Source organism: Periplaneta americana, chromosome 4, assembly GCF_040183065.1.
Source record: "Periplaneta americana isolate PAMFEO1 chromosome 4, P.americana_PAMFEO1_priV1, whole genome shotgun sequence".
NCBI lineage: Eukaryota > Metazoa > Arthropoda > Insecta > Blattodea > Blattidae > Periplaneta > Periplaneta americana.
This window is the reverse complement of record NC_091120.1, coordinates 94,892,977-94,909,646: the sequence shown is the minus strand read 5'-3', so window position 1 is coordinate 94,909,646 and position 16,670 is coordinate 94,892,977. Positions and strand designations below refer to the sequence as shown.

General features: G+C 34.2%; 1 protein-coding gene across 1 annotated transcript in view; it reads right to left on the bottom strand.

Moving 5' to 3' along the window:
* kar (monocarboxylate transporter 10-like protein kar) overlaps window positions 1–16,670 on the bottom strand; it is a 262,103-nt gene that overhangs the window by 23,731 nt on the left and 221,702 nt on the right. Inside the window, exons 4-7 of the mRNA XM_069823752.1 lie at window positions 15,928–16,368; window positions 11,403–11,543; window positions 10,103–10,328; window positions 4,488–4,778 (exon numbers count right to left, since the gene is read on the bottom strand). Coding sequence (XP_069679853.1) covers window positions 4,488–4,778; window positions 10,103–10,328; window positions 11,403–11,543; window positions 15,928–16,368 — 1,099 coding nt within the window. The remainder of the gene's footprint in view (window positions 1–4,487; window positions 4,779–10,102; window positions 10,329–11,402; window positions 11,544–15,927; window positions 16,369–16,670) is intronic.

The following is a 16,670-nucleotide window of genomic DNA, read 5'->3' as shown; positions in this document are numbered from 1 at the left end:
GACACTTGTAAAAGCATTATTTGATTAAAGACTGGAGGCAAGGAGTGGAAAAAGTGGAAGTGAACAAGTGCTTGCATTTGATAAAGTTATTCCTATGCCATGAACTTTCCATTTGATTCTACCACCAACATATACAAGGCAGAATGAAGCTTGCCATCTGTAGAAATTATTGGCATAATCACATACGCATGAGTAGTAGCTGCAGCCAAACCCACTGAACGTTTGTCTCCTTTAGCAGGAAGTGCTTTTTTTTTTTTTTTTGTCAAATCGACCTTGATCAGTGATTAAATACCTGGTGAAGTTGAATTGCTTTAGAAATTATTCATGATTTCTCACTTTTTCAATGAAGAAAGAGCTTTATTGTGCAAATCAATTTCTATAGTTGAATATTTACATTCAACACGATGAGTAATTTTTCTAGACACAATAGATAGATAGTGGGATTTAAAAAGGGTGCGTCTACTATGGCTATTTGCGCCCTATGTAAAATTCTTCATAAAACAAAAAACACAAACAATAGAATAAGCAGAATAATAAAAAGAACTAAAAAACGTTGTCACTGTAAAAACGAGGTAAGATACAATATTATTCTGCCGTTTGAACTTCACTACCAAATATTGTGATGCTTTGAAGGATATATTTGGGTTAACAACTTTTTTATGTTCAAAAGCGATTGCAGTAATGTAGTGTCGTAAATAAAGGCATTAGTGGCAACGAGTCTTCTAAAATCTGCTAGAGTTCTTATTTTGATTTCTCGTAGTGCATCTTCTGATTTTGAAAAAGACCGCGTTGCCTACACAAGTATCGCATTAGACTATTCATCGAATGGCTTTTCATAAGTTTAAGATGACTGATAACAGAAGACAGGCTCTTCGAGATCCTTTTTCCTGTCTTATACCATCATGGGTCCAATAAAACCAAGCTTTTTTTCCAGATATTCATCAGTCAATCTTGGATCATCAGATGTTCGCCTCTTTGGAGAGGGTTGTTGTTGTTGTTTTCTAATGCCAGACGTTTGACAATAAAGTCATTTGACCTCGTGCACTCCAATATTTTTCAAAGATATTGTCATGGTCAGCCACTGAAGCACAGATTTTTTGAGGTGTTCCGAATCCATTTCTTGGTTTGAATTGCACAATGAGCAGTTAGGGGACTGATATAATCCAATTCTATGCAGGTGTTTGGCCAAACAGTCATGGCCTGTTGCCAATCTAAATGCAGCTACAGACGATTTTCGTGGTAAATCGGGAATTAACTGTGGATTATAATGCAGAGAGTTCCATTTTTTCCCTCGAGATTGTATTATCAAATTTTGTTTGTTGAAGTCTAAGTACCGGTATGTAGATTTAATCAATCTTTTCACAGAGTAATACGTAGATTTAGTAACAGGTCTGTAAGTAGCAGTTCTTCCCTTCTTTGCTAAAGTATCCGCATTCTCGTTTCCCAGGATTCCACAATGGGATGGTATCCATTGGAATACAATTCTTTTATTGAGTGATATTAATTGAGATCTTTGGAGGAGGTTAATATTCTGATTGTGAACTGGTTGCTTCTTGACAGTGAGAAGAATTCTCATCAGCATATATTTCGTCCGACGAATCACCATATTCAGGAGGCTCATTTTCATCATGAATATAAATATCACTGTAGCCTAGGCTGACCAGATTTTTTATGGTCCAGCAGGGGACATCAGCAATTTCAAGAAAAATTACAAATGCTTATCTAGTCACTCTTCGTTGAAATGTTGCACAAAATACATGTAACAGTAGATACAATAATAGAACTTCGTGCACTAAATTTGTAAAGTATCTTAACTTTTTCAATTAAATGCATAAACACACGTAACTCCTTTCAGTACTGACGCATGCATGGAAGTCTTTTACATTATATTGTACACACTGAACTCTAACACACATTTTACAAGTACTTGTTTGAAGAATATATCTATTTAAGGATCTGTTCATTTCCATACAGCTTTACACTAAGTTCTTCACATGAGAAATGAAAGTTTGTTTTCACTTGTAACAAAGCTTTAACTGTTTTAATTTTTATTCTTAACTTTTCATCAGTCCAGATCGAGTTCATTGTATAAAAAAAAGTCTTTCAAATGATGAATTACTGATTGAAAGACACATGATTAATGACACTATTTTGAGAAGATTTTCAAATGGAATGGATTTTTTTTTAAATGTTGAAAAACATCAGACTACTTTTCACCTGTTGGTTTGTCACAAAACTCCTAATTTTTTTAACTATTTAAAAATTGACACTGCGGCAGTCTAATACTTCGCACAACGCGAATGAAGTCAAAGATGCTATGTTCTTCTTTCTTAAAGTGTGCAGAATATCTCATACTGTTCTCGCTAGTTCTTTTGTCTCATACTGAAACTGTTCAGAAATGTGCATGAATTGCAGCAGTTTCATCACGATACTTAAATATTTACGTGGAAAATGTTATTGAAACAAAATCAAAACTTCTGAGGACGAAATTAATTTCCGGGGACAAAAATGGGGACATTTGCTCCCTGGGGACAGCAACTCAAAACCAGGGATTGTCCCCGGAAATCAGGGACGTCTGGTCAGCCTACTGTAGCCAAGTGTTCCTCAATGACACTTTCTTCCTTGTTAAGAATTTCCTTGATTTGGTTGAACATTGGGACACCGTAATTGGAACACTCCATAATGTTGTAGCAAAAGATACACAACTGCTATAGGATTTGCAGATTTCATTCTTAAAAAGAAGAAGAAGACAAATTAAAATGTCTGTAATTTATGGTTATGTATAATTGATGATTACAATCATGGGCACAATTTTCACTTAGGTACTCATTCAAAAGCAGATAGAGAGATGTAAACAGAAATAGTGCAAAGATAGCCTATATATCGAAGTCAGCTCCAATAGGCAACATTAAGGAGCAGTATCACATATAGTTCGTATGTGATGCGAAACGAACTTCGCTTTTATAAACAACTATATGCTTGATTTCTATGACCCAGTCTCATTAAGCAACTCAGCTTATATCCTGTACACTTCCCATGTAAGATATGTATGTACAAAGCATGTAGTAAAGGTTATCTTACTTCCAAATTACAAAGTTTTGGATAGAATATTTACTGAAAACACGTAGAGAAAAAGAAACTCACAATCAGTAATAGCTCTCATATTGAAACATTTTTAAAGAATCCAGATTACTTCAGTACTAACTACTACTACCATTACCACAACCATTCATTACTGCTGCTACCATTGCAATGGATGCTGACCGCCGCCGCCGCCGCCGCCGCCGCCACCACCACCACCACCACCACCACCACCACCACCACCACCACCACCACCACCACCACTATCACTGCTAAGTTACTGTTATAAAAATTATATATTACTGTTTTATTCTACAATGTTACTGAAAATACTGATGATTAATAATCTACTTTAATTACGTAATAGGAAGTACAATGCAAGGTAAAGTTATGAATTTTACACTTTTTGCTCATTTGAGGCGTACTACTATTAACTTTTATCTCTCGATCTACAAGGAACATAATAGACGTGGAAGGATGAATAATTGTTGGTAAAATAAAATCTACATATGAAAATGAAAAATATCAATATTTAAATAAACTTTAAATGAGTAAAACATATAGGCTAATATTGTTAAATTTTTGGAAATTTGTAGTCATCCAAATGTACGTCACAATTTCCCTGATTACACGATAAAGATAGATATTGTATGGCAAACTGACTTTACAAAACTCTAGTTCCCTTTCAAATAGTTGAGTATCATGTGTTTTCTTCTTACAGTACAAACACTGAAGAAAAATAACGAGATGAGAAAAAAATATTGAGTATAAAATAATATATGAATAACTTAAAACATCTTCTTAACACTGAAAGATGTCAAATGATATATTAAAATTGTCTTAAACTGTCGAAAAGTCTAATTAAGTTTATTTAATAAATTGTTCGTTCAGTCTTTTATGAATAAATATGAAATTAGAAAACAATTATCACTGATAAGAGTTACTTCTCTAATTTTAAAAGGTAGTGTACATATAAAAATATATTATAAAAGTGGCAATTATTCAGTACAAAATAGTAATGTTGATTAATTGGCACAGCCCTTATGAAATGTAAAGATTTGAAGTTCATTCTCTAACTTTGACACAAAAAATAGTATACATCTCATATAATCCATTCATTGCTATAATTACAATGACAATTACGAGAATGAGTAGATTATGTAAACCAATGCAATGAAATATCTTTCTTTTAAAGTTACAGAATAATCTTCCACTCTTCTGTTAACTTAAAACTAAATCACAGCCTAAAAACAGGATCTATAATACAGAATAACTATAACATCGCTGTTTATGATCGAGGTAGTAATTCAGAGAATAGGAAAGTCGTTCTCGAGTCAGTAGATGGCGGCATTCAGGAATATGGCAGGGTGCAGTAGCAGAGCTGGACAGAATCTGGACCCACATACCTGCCATGGCTTCTCTGTAGCTCGGTGGAGGTGACGTAGATTTGCTGCAAACGCCATTTGCAATGGGAGAGAGCTTTGTACCTTCTTCACTATCTCCAGCATTATTACGAAGTGACGTAAGAGCTGGATCGTGTAGAGGCGCCTCCACCAAACACACGGATGGACGTCTCTTACAAGATTCGTCATCCCGAACACAGCATACAAGGAACAACATCAATGCCCCCACAATAGGGGGAATTCCAGCAAGAAGGAATGGAAGAGTATAAGATTTTGAATGGTCATAGATCAATCCTGAAACAATAAACCATCAATTTTAATGACATGCAGGATAGGTTACAGGTTTTGTATACAAAACCAACCACTAGCTTAAATTAGATTATTGAAATAAATACAGTATATACGAAGAGAGACATATCAGTATAACAGTACAAAACACGAACATCAGTGTTTAACCACTTACTGTAGAATTTATAAATTTTTAAATAGCTTATGCACTAGTTCTTTCGAAACAAAAATAAAATAAAGTGACTCACAAAAGTATCCATTTATATCAAGTGCATGTAGGCTACTACTATATTTTAGATATGTCACAAATTTGGAAGTAATTTGTTGAAAGTTGCACTTTCTTAAATATATATACATACACACACATGGTGGCCCTTATAAGTGTTAGAAGTTAATATGTCTTAAAAGAATAGATAAAACCGAATGCTTTGTTTTCTAAATTTTATGTGATATGGGTAATATTTCGTTGGTGCCCCTTTTAGGAGTGCATCTTCAGATGTTTAAATGAAATTATGGAATTCTTTAAAAATATTTTTGTTCCCTCAATAAACTAAGCAACTTTTATTGAAACATTTTTTTGAAAAATAAATTGTTGAGCAGTTACAGGTGTTTTCATTGAAGTATACAGTATAGAAAAGATTACAAAACCCTAATAAGGAAATCAATAAATACCAAGGCATTTACTTTACATTATGTCATTAAGTGCTTAAAGTAGTCTCCATTAACATCTAAGCACTTGGTGATTCTTGTGGAAAGGTTTTCTCTAACTTTTAACAACATACACGGACTAATAATGCGACAAGCTTCACTTATTCGATGTTTCATATCCTCTTTTGTGTTTGGGTGGTGTAAACATGACTTTACATGAGATTTACTATGTGTTTAGATGTTAATTAAGGTTATTTTGAGCATTTAATAAAATTATGTAAAGTTATAGTATGGTTTATTATTATTTATCTGTATCGGATATGTCTCATTTCAAACACCCTATACCATTTCAGAATTTCAGTATAGGAAAAAATGATTTAAACAAAAATTGCTTAATTTGTTTAGGATAATCAAAATGTCTAAAAGTTATATCATTGTCCCATTTTAAATTCTGAAGTTACTCCCCTGAAACCCATTTTGGGGCATGCTGAAATGTTGTCCATGAAACTATCATGAAGGCCCCCTCCTCCGAATGTAGCACTTACACCTCTTTGGTAAATGGTCTTCAAAGCGAAAATTCTTTCTTCTTTCGTTAATATTTTGTGAAAACTGTTACTTGTGTTGTCAGGACTAAGTTACTATGGTTAATAAATAAATTATTCCTTTGTTAACATTACACGTCATTTTCTGTTTCCTACCAACCAAGAGACTCCTCTTGCTACCAACCATCTCAAAGTACGTAGTACGTCCTACCAACCTAGGAACATACATTTCCTGTGAGTAGTTACTTTTGCACCACCCCATATATATAATATAAGTGCGATTTTATATTGTGCTAACATAACACTACAGAAATTTGCGCTTTATCACTTAAACTCTTCCTAAATTTGTTCATTTTCATCAATTCTTTAGAAAGTCTACCAACTACTTTTGGAAGTTACTACCGATAATAAGATGAAAATATAAAACAGAATTCATCGACGAGCAAAATATATCAACAAACAAATAGTTTGATAGAGAGGCAGATTGATGGGCCAATGGAAGGATGGATGGTTAGGCAAAGAGAAAGGTAAACATCGAAAAACAGAGACATAGGAATACGGGCAGACAGGTAGAGAGACAGATGCATATACAGTACACTTAAACAGGCAGATTGCTAGAGATGTAGGTAGAAACCTAGATAGGAAAATAGATAAGTAGGTAAAATACTTGTATAAATTGAATGCTATAGAAAGTAGGAGACTCACAGGTAAAGACAGCTAGAATATAAGTGACCAGAGGGCAGATATACAGGATGAACCGTAAGTAACGTCATTAATTTCAAGGGGTTATTCTTTGAGATGTTTCAAATAGAAAAGTTTGATACGGTTTTGCTCTTTTTTGCTTCCTTTTCGAGAAAAAAATTGTTTTATGTGAAATATTTCATAGCATGTTTTGGGAATGCCATTGATTGAATTTCCAATATGCTCAATCAATTTAAGAGAGCAATGTATTATGATAATATATTATTGAAAGAATGTTAGTTTTGTCCTTTAAATTTACAAAAATTTGATCTAAACAAATGTAACATTTTAAAATTCCTGTGCAGAACGAAAAGTTATATTTGTTCAGATCAAATTTCTGCACATTTCAAGGGCAAAACTAACATTATTTCAATAACTTATTATCATAATACTGCTCTCTTAAATTGGCTCAGCATATTGGGAATTAAGTCAATGGCATTCCCAAAACACGCTATGAAATATTTGATATAAAACAATTTTTATCTCGAAAAGGAAGTAAAAATGAGCAAAATATATTGTATTGAACTTTTTTTTTGTTTGAAATATCTCAAAGAATAACCCCCTGAAATTAATTACACTACTTATGATTCACCTTGTCTATAGAATGAAGGGCCCATTTCTCAGATTATCTCAGTCACTCTTTCTTTCCCTCTCCCTCTTTGTATCATTCACTTGCAGTCTCTGTCTCTATGTGTCTGGCTCCATCTATCTTCTTTTCTTTTTTGTCATACACACATGGACACTATTTTACAAAGAATCATGGTTATCCATAACTTCTCCAAATAAATGCTTGCAAGCTGAGAGTCCACAAAATTCTGTAGGATATCTCTAAAAAATAAACATATTTATGTGATGCCCTACCTACAAATTCATTTTCATAAACGAGAGCCACAAACTTACTCCAGAGCACAATGGAAACACTGTTTTTTACTGAAAGGCAGACTATAACCAAGGGGAAGCCTAAAATAGAATATTTTTTTGGCCGCAGAATCAGCAGCTGTTGAGTACCTGTTACAATATTATAATTTTTAGATAACTAATATGTCACATTTGAATTTCGAGTCCATTTTTTTTTTTATTGCAGCATCATAGATGTGTGCATATTTGACAACTTTAAGTGCATGTCTGGTTATGTTATTGGTGGTAAATGGTTGTTGGTGATCATGTCGTGGTAGGGTAATTTGTTATTGTAGTTATTAATTTGAGACAATTTTGGTAACATTGCTTGTTGTTGGTTGTGGGATTAATTATTGAATTTTATTTTGACTTATTGTTTGTGGTTGCGTGATAGTAACAGGTGCCAGAGTTGTACTGGTCAGTAGCTACGATGGTATGGATGTAATGATAGCATGCTGGTTGGTCACATATACTCGTAGTGTTAAGTTAAGGAAATGGTAAGCTGATGTTGAAATGGTATGGTGTAGCTTCGGAGCAGTGGTGATATGGTGACTGTTCTGGTACTGTATTCATTGCAATAGGATGTTTTTTTAGTTTCATCCTCTCTATGATGTAATATTTACGGTTGTGAAGTTGTGTCTATGTTGGTTTTGTAGGTTGTTGGTGATATGGAGAGGGTACCGATAATAATGTACTTTGGTAAAAGTACAATTACAGTAATATTCGTGCTGTAAAATCGCATGGTGATTATAGCTTAACCGTAGTGGAAAAATTTGATATAGTGTAAGTCCAGAATAGATGGCCATAGTTTCTTCAATGTCCTGTAATTTGAAGAATTATTAAGAAATTGTCCATTAACAAGTTAAATGAAGTTTCAGAAGGTAAACCATTACAATAACACGTGTTTATGATGAAATAAATTCATTTAGGATGAAAAACCATGACATGCTAAAAAAAAACAACACACTGGCCATCTATCCCTAGTTCTCAGGGGGAGATGGTCATAGGATACAGGGATAGATGGCCACACAGTTTCCATAGTTAAGAAGTATATCTAATAGTGTATTAAACTAGGCATAGCGGTTTAGTGCATTTACACATATAAACAAAATAAATTAAGATATCCTTATTCCACATGCCATGTTATCAACTCTCTTAATTTCGTATTGTGTCGGCATATAAAAGTATGACAAAAGATAACTGTTAAGTTAATCTACCAATTAATAACAGTAACTTAAGCATATTAAAGAAGAATAAAAGAAGACTGGCAAGTTAATTTATTTATAAAAATACTGGTAACTTTCCATAGAGACATGTACACCACAGGATAATAAGAATACCAGTGAGAATAATACAAATAATAAAACGACATTCAAACTCTAGCTTTTGGATCGATAAATACCACATTCAGGTGATAAAAACCAAAAAATGTACAATGAAAAATTAAAATATCAATTCAAATACGCCTCTTGAGTGGCTGGCCAACTCTCCCAGAAAACTGTATGGCCATCTATCCCATTTGTAAGGGTGAGATGGCCATAGCAATTAATAAAAATACAAGATTCGCACTTGAAATGAAACACACAGAGTAAATTTCCATTAAATCTCACAAGAACGTAGACTTCTGCTCACTTCACTCACAAGACACAAAATAACTGACTGGTCACAGACAAATAATGAGGAAAAACTCTGGAATTTGTAACAGTCAGCCGCCCACCTGTTCAAAACTTGATTCCATGTTCAAAAGAATGTTGCCTACGGAGTTGTATGCACAGCCGGTCAGTTCTAGAAGAAATAAAACCATGGCCAGCTCCCCCTGTGGCTATCTCGCTTGGACTTACCCTAGTGGTATCTGTAATATCTTGGTGCTACAGTGATACTGTACAAGTTTTGTTAATACAGTATGTGTTAATCATAATGATAATAGTAGCATTATTGGGAATGGTGTATTGCAGAGTTACCACAGTGATATGTTGGAGGTTCCAGTGGTACAATGTATTGTGGTTAATAACTGGCTCTTAAGATATGGTTGCTGTAATACTACGTAGATGAATTGCAGTGATTGTGGCGTCTATGATGATTGATTGATTTTGGTAATTTATTGGTCTTTGAAATGGGTTTGATAATATTGTTTTTTTGTGGTTTTTTTGGGGTGGTGTTGGTGATGTGATTGTAGTGGAAGTGCAGCAGTAATGAACGATGATGACTGAGAAAACATATATGGAAGAAAATCAATGTAGTAACAGACAAGTAAAGCATGTTTATTTTTGAGACTAGAAAACGTGAAAGTTCGTGATAAATTGATCAAATAAAATTTATAAATTCCATCTACAACTATGAAACCAATGAATTTGTCCTCCATAATTGTAATTAGATATGTAAATGCCAAACATTTAACTTTTTCTAAACAATAATTTTCATAACCCTGAGATGTGGTTTATATTTCTGCCTCATTTGGAGTGCACATTTAATTAAACATACGTTGTAATATAAAATACATACCTGCTATGGGTGGTCCCACTGTTAGAGGAACTGAGCAGAGTCCAAGCAGAAATCCGATTGCTTGTGTCGCTCCTTTTTGGCCACAAATTTCAAATGCTATTGGGCCAAGAAGGCTAATAAAACAGCCATCGAACAAGCCCATAAATAAAGATATAACGATGAGCAGCTTGAAACTATTGGTCACTGTAAGCAGCATTGTTAATATTCCTATAGAGATGAATGAGATCTGAAAAATTATAAATAAACCTTATATTAATGGAAGAGGCTTTATAGTTTAAATAGTTATTTTATCGCAATATATGTTTCTTATGATTTTGAACTTGATCAACTTATGCAAAATGAAGACACTGTTCAGTTTGTAAAGTCAAAGACTATCATGGATGAGTCATGTTATAAGGATGAATGATAAGAAAATTCCAGAGAAAGTTATGGAATGGGAGTCTGTTGAATGAAGACTAAAAGGGAAATTACGGAAGAGATGGTAGATGAAATAGAAGAGGATATACGAATTATGGAAATACGAGGATGGAGAAGATTAACTCAGGAAAGGGATGAATGGAATAAAGTTGTTAAAAAGGCTAAAACTCATATTGAGTTGTAACACCAAAAAAAAAAAAAAAGATGAAGAAGTATACTTCTTTTGGGGTTTGAATAATAATAATAATAATAATAATAATAATAATAATAATAATAATAATAATAATAATAATAATATGCCCTAATACAGCTTTCAGAATTAAAGTATTGGACTTGCATAATTAAAAATTATTTTGAAATACATTACAAGAAAAAAAATCAGAGATATTACTGACAGGACTTTATCTGTATGTTAAGATGTCTAGGGCCTATAAGACATTAAAAAAGTGGATTTGGGGAAAAAAAACGAAATGAGTTTTTAAGGCTTTTGGGGCGAGTGTGTTTAGAAGTAGAATTTTGGATATTCCATCGTATCCTGGAACTCAACATTTTCAACTTTTCGAAACTACAAATAGGTTCCATCATCAAATATGGCCAGAGGCTTTGCTTTGTTGGGCTCATTATGTCTGGCTACTCCAAAAACTGAGCCAGTAGCCAATCATAACGAGTTCAATAAAATAGGTAATTCCTACTTACCCTGATGATGGAACTTGTATGAATGACTAGTTTCGAAATGTTGGAAATGTTAAGGTCCAGGACACAATGGAATACCCAAAAATCTATTTCTTAAAAATAAATAACTTTTTAATTTAATTAACATTATAATAGTTGTCAAAAGTTCTTTAAACTGAAATAAGAACTTCCACTTGATCATATGACTTACCTGCTGCAAAAATATCCTATTTACTTTAGGAATGTCTGCAATTTTTCCAAAAATTAACCTCCCTAGGCCAGATGTAATACCTAGACACATCACAAGAACTTTTCCATCACCTTCTTGAAAGTTATCTTGAACAAATTTCAGCTGTATGGAATGAAACGAAGAGAATTACAAATATGAAAAACATAAATTCAGACACATGTTATCAAGCAAATGTTTGTGTTATTTTGAGACACTAAGCTCCGAATAAACTACAACAAGCAATCGATTCCGTTCAATGGCAGTATAGAATACTGTAGTTTTCCTATAACATTCGTAGAATATAATGCAACCTTAGATACACCAAGGCTCTGCTAGTTGCATGTTATCAATCAATGCTATTAAAAATGGCGATACAGTAAACAGATTCTAAAACATACGGCTTCGTGGTCTTTATCTGTCAGCATTCCTGTCTACAAATCATGAAAATATATACAAAAAACACAAAAGAAATATTAATGACTGAATTATTGATCAGATTCTGGGTTCGATTTTCGTTGTGAGATGGAAATTTGTCCTGAAAAAGACTTTGCTTAATACTTTCACACGTAGAAGCTAATGACTATACATGAAGGATTTCTGTAGGCATGAGCACCTCAGTGTTCAAGTAAAGATTCTCAGAATGTGTCCTAGTTCTGAAATATGAAAACTGTACGATATAAAAATCATTAAAAAATGAGGAAGTCAAATGTAGATATTGTGTATCAATTTACCACATTGCAGTGGCAACTGAATACTTAAGCTATTATTTCAAATATACAGTATAAAAAGTCATTTTATAAGTCATGGTAACTATATTATATCTTCCGAATAATCGCAAATGTGGTTAGTTCAGTATATCCTGTATGTTTGAAAACTTGACATCACACGCAAAAGTTAGTATGCTAGAGGCTGTGCTCCAAGATGGATGTAGGTAAAGTTGAACAGCGGTCATACATGAAAATTGCAGTTCTTCATTGCAGAAATGCTCGTCAGTGTCATTCTGAGCTACGTAAAGCTTTGCGTGATAGTGCGTTGGAACACTGTCCCTACTCACCTGATCTCAGAGTCCATGCGACTTTGTTCTCATTCAGCAATTGAAGAAGCCACTGCATGGGAAGCGGTTTGCAAACAGGGAGGACGTCTTAACAGCGTTTCGATGAGAAGTGGTACACAGAGGAATCACACACAGCTGACAATATTCAACGCTTGCATTATCGTTGGAAAAGATGTGTGGAAGCCTTGGGGGATTATTTTGAAGGGTGTTAGCTGTAAGTAATGTACTTTGTTTTCTTTTGCACATAACAAAACAATGATTTCTATTTATGCATCTTTCAATTTCCCTTACTCATTGCCTCCTGTACCCAGACCTATTTGGTACTAGCATTGCGAAGCACATTCCAGTGACCTTCAATCGCATATAGTGAATTTCTATTCCTGCAGCTTTATTGGCTGATATAATATAGTTGTCATGACTTATGAAATGACTCTCATCTATACAGTCAAATCTCTGTATAATGATTATGGTTCCCGGCATAAAATGTGTTCCTTCAATATAACAATTCTTCCGATATAACAATATCCTCTATTGCGATATATCTCTATTGAACGATACACTTTAATGGTCCCCAGTGTAGTATTTTCTCTCTCTATTACGATAAAGTTCGGTAAAATTAAAGGTTTCTTGCTAAGCGATACAGTAAGGTACGTGATCTTACTTGATGAGGAATCTCAGTTTAACTGATCATTTACTTTGGGCATCCTTTCTTCTCAACCCGACATTTTAGTTTTCCCGGAGTCTACAGAGGAAGACATAATTGCTGAAATTAGAGGGAACCCTGATGATCAAGAAGAAGAAGAGGAAGAAAATGATCTGGAGGAACAAGTCACTTCAATAATAACTCCAGGAGAGGCAGTAACAGCGTGTGAATCATTTCAACAGTTCCTATCCAGTGTTAGTGATGTTCCAAAAGATTACTGTATAGTATTTAGTGTCTTTGGATTTAATAATGTCTTTATGTGTGTCAATTTCCGTGAAAAGAGCTCTGAAACAAACTGACATAAGTGATTTCTTTTAAAAAATGTAGTACAGTACAATGGGCAGCATATTAAGAGGGTTTCAATGATAATTTTAACATTTTGTACCATAATATGCACACCAAATAAGCTGAATAGAAAACGTCTTACCAATTTAACTCTTATTTTTAAAACACTCCTTATAACAATACATCTCTTTATAACAATTTTTTTCTTTGCTCCCCTAATAATATCGCTATAGAGAGATCTGACTGAAAATAAATCAACTGGACTTGTTAATTGAAAATTATAATAATGTTAATTTGAACATTAAATCAAATTATATAATTGAGATAGAAAATAAAATAAAACCTACTCTAACAAGAATACTTAAAGCCAATGGCATAGCTCAGTTGGCTAAAGCGCTTGCCTGCTGATCCGGAGCTGCGCTCGGGCGCAGGTTCGATCCCCACTTGGCTGATTACCTGGTTGGGTTTTTCCGAGGTTTTCCCAAACCGTAAGGCGAATGTCAGGTAATCTGTGGCGAAATTTCGGCCTCATCTCGCTATCACCAATCCATCGACGCTAAATAACCTAGTAGTTGATACAGCGTCGTTAAATAACCACGTAAAAAATAACAATACTTACATAATCGAATACTTTTGTGATGATTCAAAGCACAATTTATAGCCCAACAATTTAAATCTTTAACGTTGATATCTCATTTCTAATTAAATGAAATTGAAGATTAATTCATGTAATTTAAGCTACAATTTGCTTTCTCCTATAGAAACTCTTAATATACAATGATTCAGGTAACGTCTGGATCTGTATGAGTTCCAGTAACATCATATTACTGAAAAATCTATGTCTAATAAAAGAATAGAATGCCTGATTGTTTAGGAGAAGTATCACAAATTCTTTCCATATGTCTAGAACTTCTAGGTATATACCTATTTGATATCTTGCACATATGCCAAAATTACCATTCACACCAATTATGATACTCATAACCAGCTTACAGCCGTATTTAAGTATCCTGCAAAAAGCATTTCGTTGGTTGTTATATGATTCTATAACCCTTAATTAAAAGAAATATTTCGATTCCTATACATGGATTCAAGATTTTTTCAGGGCAAGACTACCAATTCTACCGTAGAATTCTCGATTTTCGTATTCTACCAAAACTACCAGACTAGTTCTACAAGGCCGCAACACTAATCTTGACTGATACCATTTATTAAAACTCACAAGAAGTTTAAGGAATATTTTATAAATTAAACATTTTAAAATGTAAATTCATATCTAATTACTTTCAAATCAACCTGATTTTGAACTCGGAAATAATACATTTAAATAACTGTTTTTTATATATATATATTTACAATCAAACAATTAAACACAGAATTATGAAACGAAATGGCCAGTTTCTATCTGATGCTTTTCCAATTCACTGCGGGCTAAAGCAGGGAGATGCATTGTCACCTCTACTTTTTAACTTTGCTCTAGAATATGCCATTAGGAAAGTTCAGGATAACACAGAGGGTTTGGAATTGAACGGGTTACATCAGCTTCTTGTCTATGCGGATGACGTGAATATGTTAGGAGAAAATGCACAAACGATTAGGGAAAACACGGAAATTCTACTTGAAGCAAGTAAAGTGATAGGGTTGGAAGTAAATCCCGAAAAGACTAAGTATATGATTATGTCTCGTGACCAGAATATTGTACGAAATGGAAATATAAAAATTGGAGATTTATCCTTCGAAGAGGTGGAAAAATTCAAATATCTTGGAGCAACAGTAACAAATATAAATGACACTCAGGAGGAAATTAAACGCAGAATAAATATGAGAAATGCCTGTTATTATTCGGTTGAGAAGCTTTTGTCATCTAGTCTGCTGTCAAAAAATCTGAAAGTTAGAATTTATAAAACAGTTATATTACCGGTTGTTCTATATGGTTGTGAAGCTTGGACTCTCACTTTGAGAGAGGAACAGAGATTAAGGGTGTTTGAGAATAAGGTTCTTAGGAAAATATTTGGGGCTAAGAGAGATGAAGTTACAGGAGAATGGAGAAAGTTACACAACGCAGAACTTCACGCATTGTATTCTTCACCTGACATAATTAGGAACATTAAATCAAGACGCTTGAGATGGGCAGGGCATGTAGCACGTATGGGCGAGTCCAGAAATGCATATAGAGTGTTAGTTGGGAGGCCGGAGGGAAAAAGACCTTTGGGGAGGCCGAGACGTAGATGGGAAGATAATATTAAAATGGATTTGAGGGAGGTGGGATATGATGGTAGAGACTGGATTATTCTTACTCAGGATAGGGATCAATGGCGGGCTTATGTGAGGGCAGCAATGAACCTCCGGGTTCCTTAAAAGCCAATAAGTAAGTAAGTAAGTAGTATTATGAAACGAAATACCGAATCACAGAGTAGATAACTCCATGTTGAAGTGACTTCAATTCTGAATGGCCAGTTACTTACCATGTGCACATAGGGCACGAAGTATCCAAACAAGGCAGAAGGAACTGCTAGAGCCCAGATCACATATTTTTTCTTCTTCCATATATCCACATTGATGAAACTTCTTATACGTCTCGACATAGTGTTCTTATAAAGCCTAGGCGAATGGTCTGGCGACGAAGTCGTGCCTGGCAGAGGTTTGAATAGCAGAGCACAAGCCATGATAAGGGCAATCATTGCCGATAGACATAGCATAGTGGCTTCCAGGCCTACTTTATCAAGTAACAATGCAAGAGCATAAGGCATCACTATAGTAAAGACAGAGCTTCCTGCTGTAACGAATCCATTTACCACACCCAAATATCGCTTGAAGTAGTGGCCCAATATCACAAGTGACGGAGTGTATGCCAGTGACGCTCCAACGCCAAAAAGAATTCCATAAGTCATATACAGGAACTCCACCTGCAACATTATATAAGAGAAACTATTATTAATTTTAAGACATGAGTTATTTGAGCTCTGATTTAAAACTTAAGGTGCACGACAGAATTATTTAATGTATGATATTAACAGGGAATGAAATATCAAGTAATTATTCTGACTTGATCATGTATATGATTCAAACCTGATTGAGTGAGAGAGAAGGTCTTATGGCCTTAAGGCTATGGGTCGGTGGGGGGGGGGAATGGAAATTTTGTTTTTAACTCTTACAAATAAAATTGTTTCAGTTTTCTAAATCTGTGCTTATTTTGACCCTGTGACAA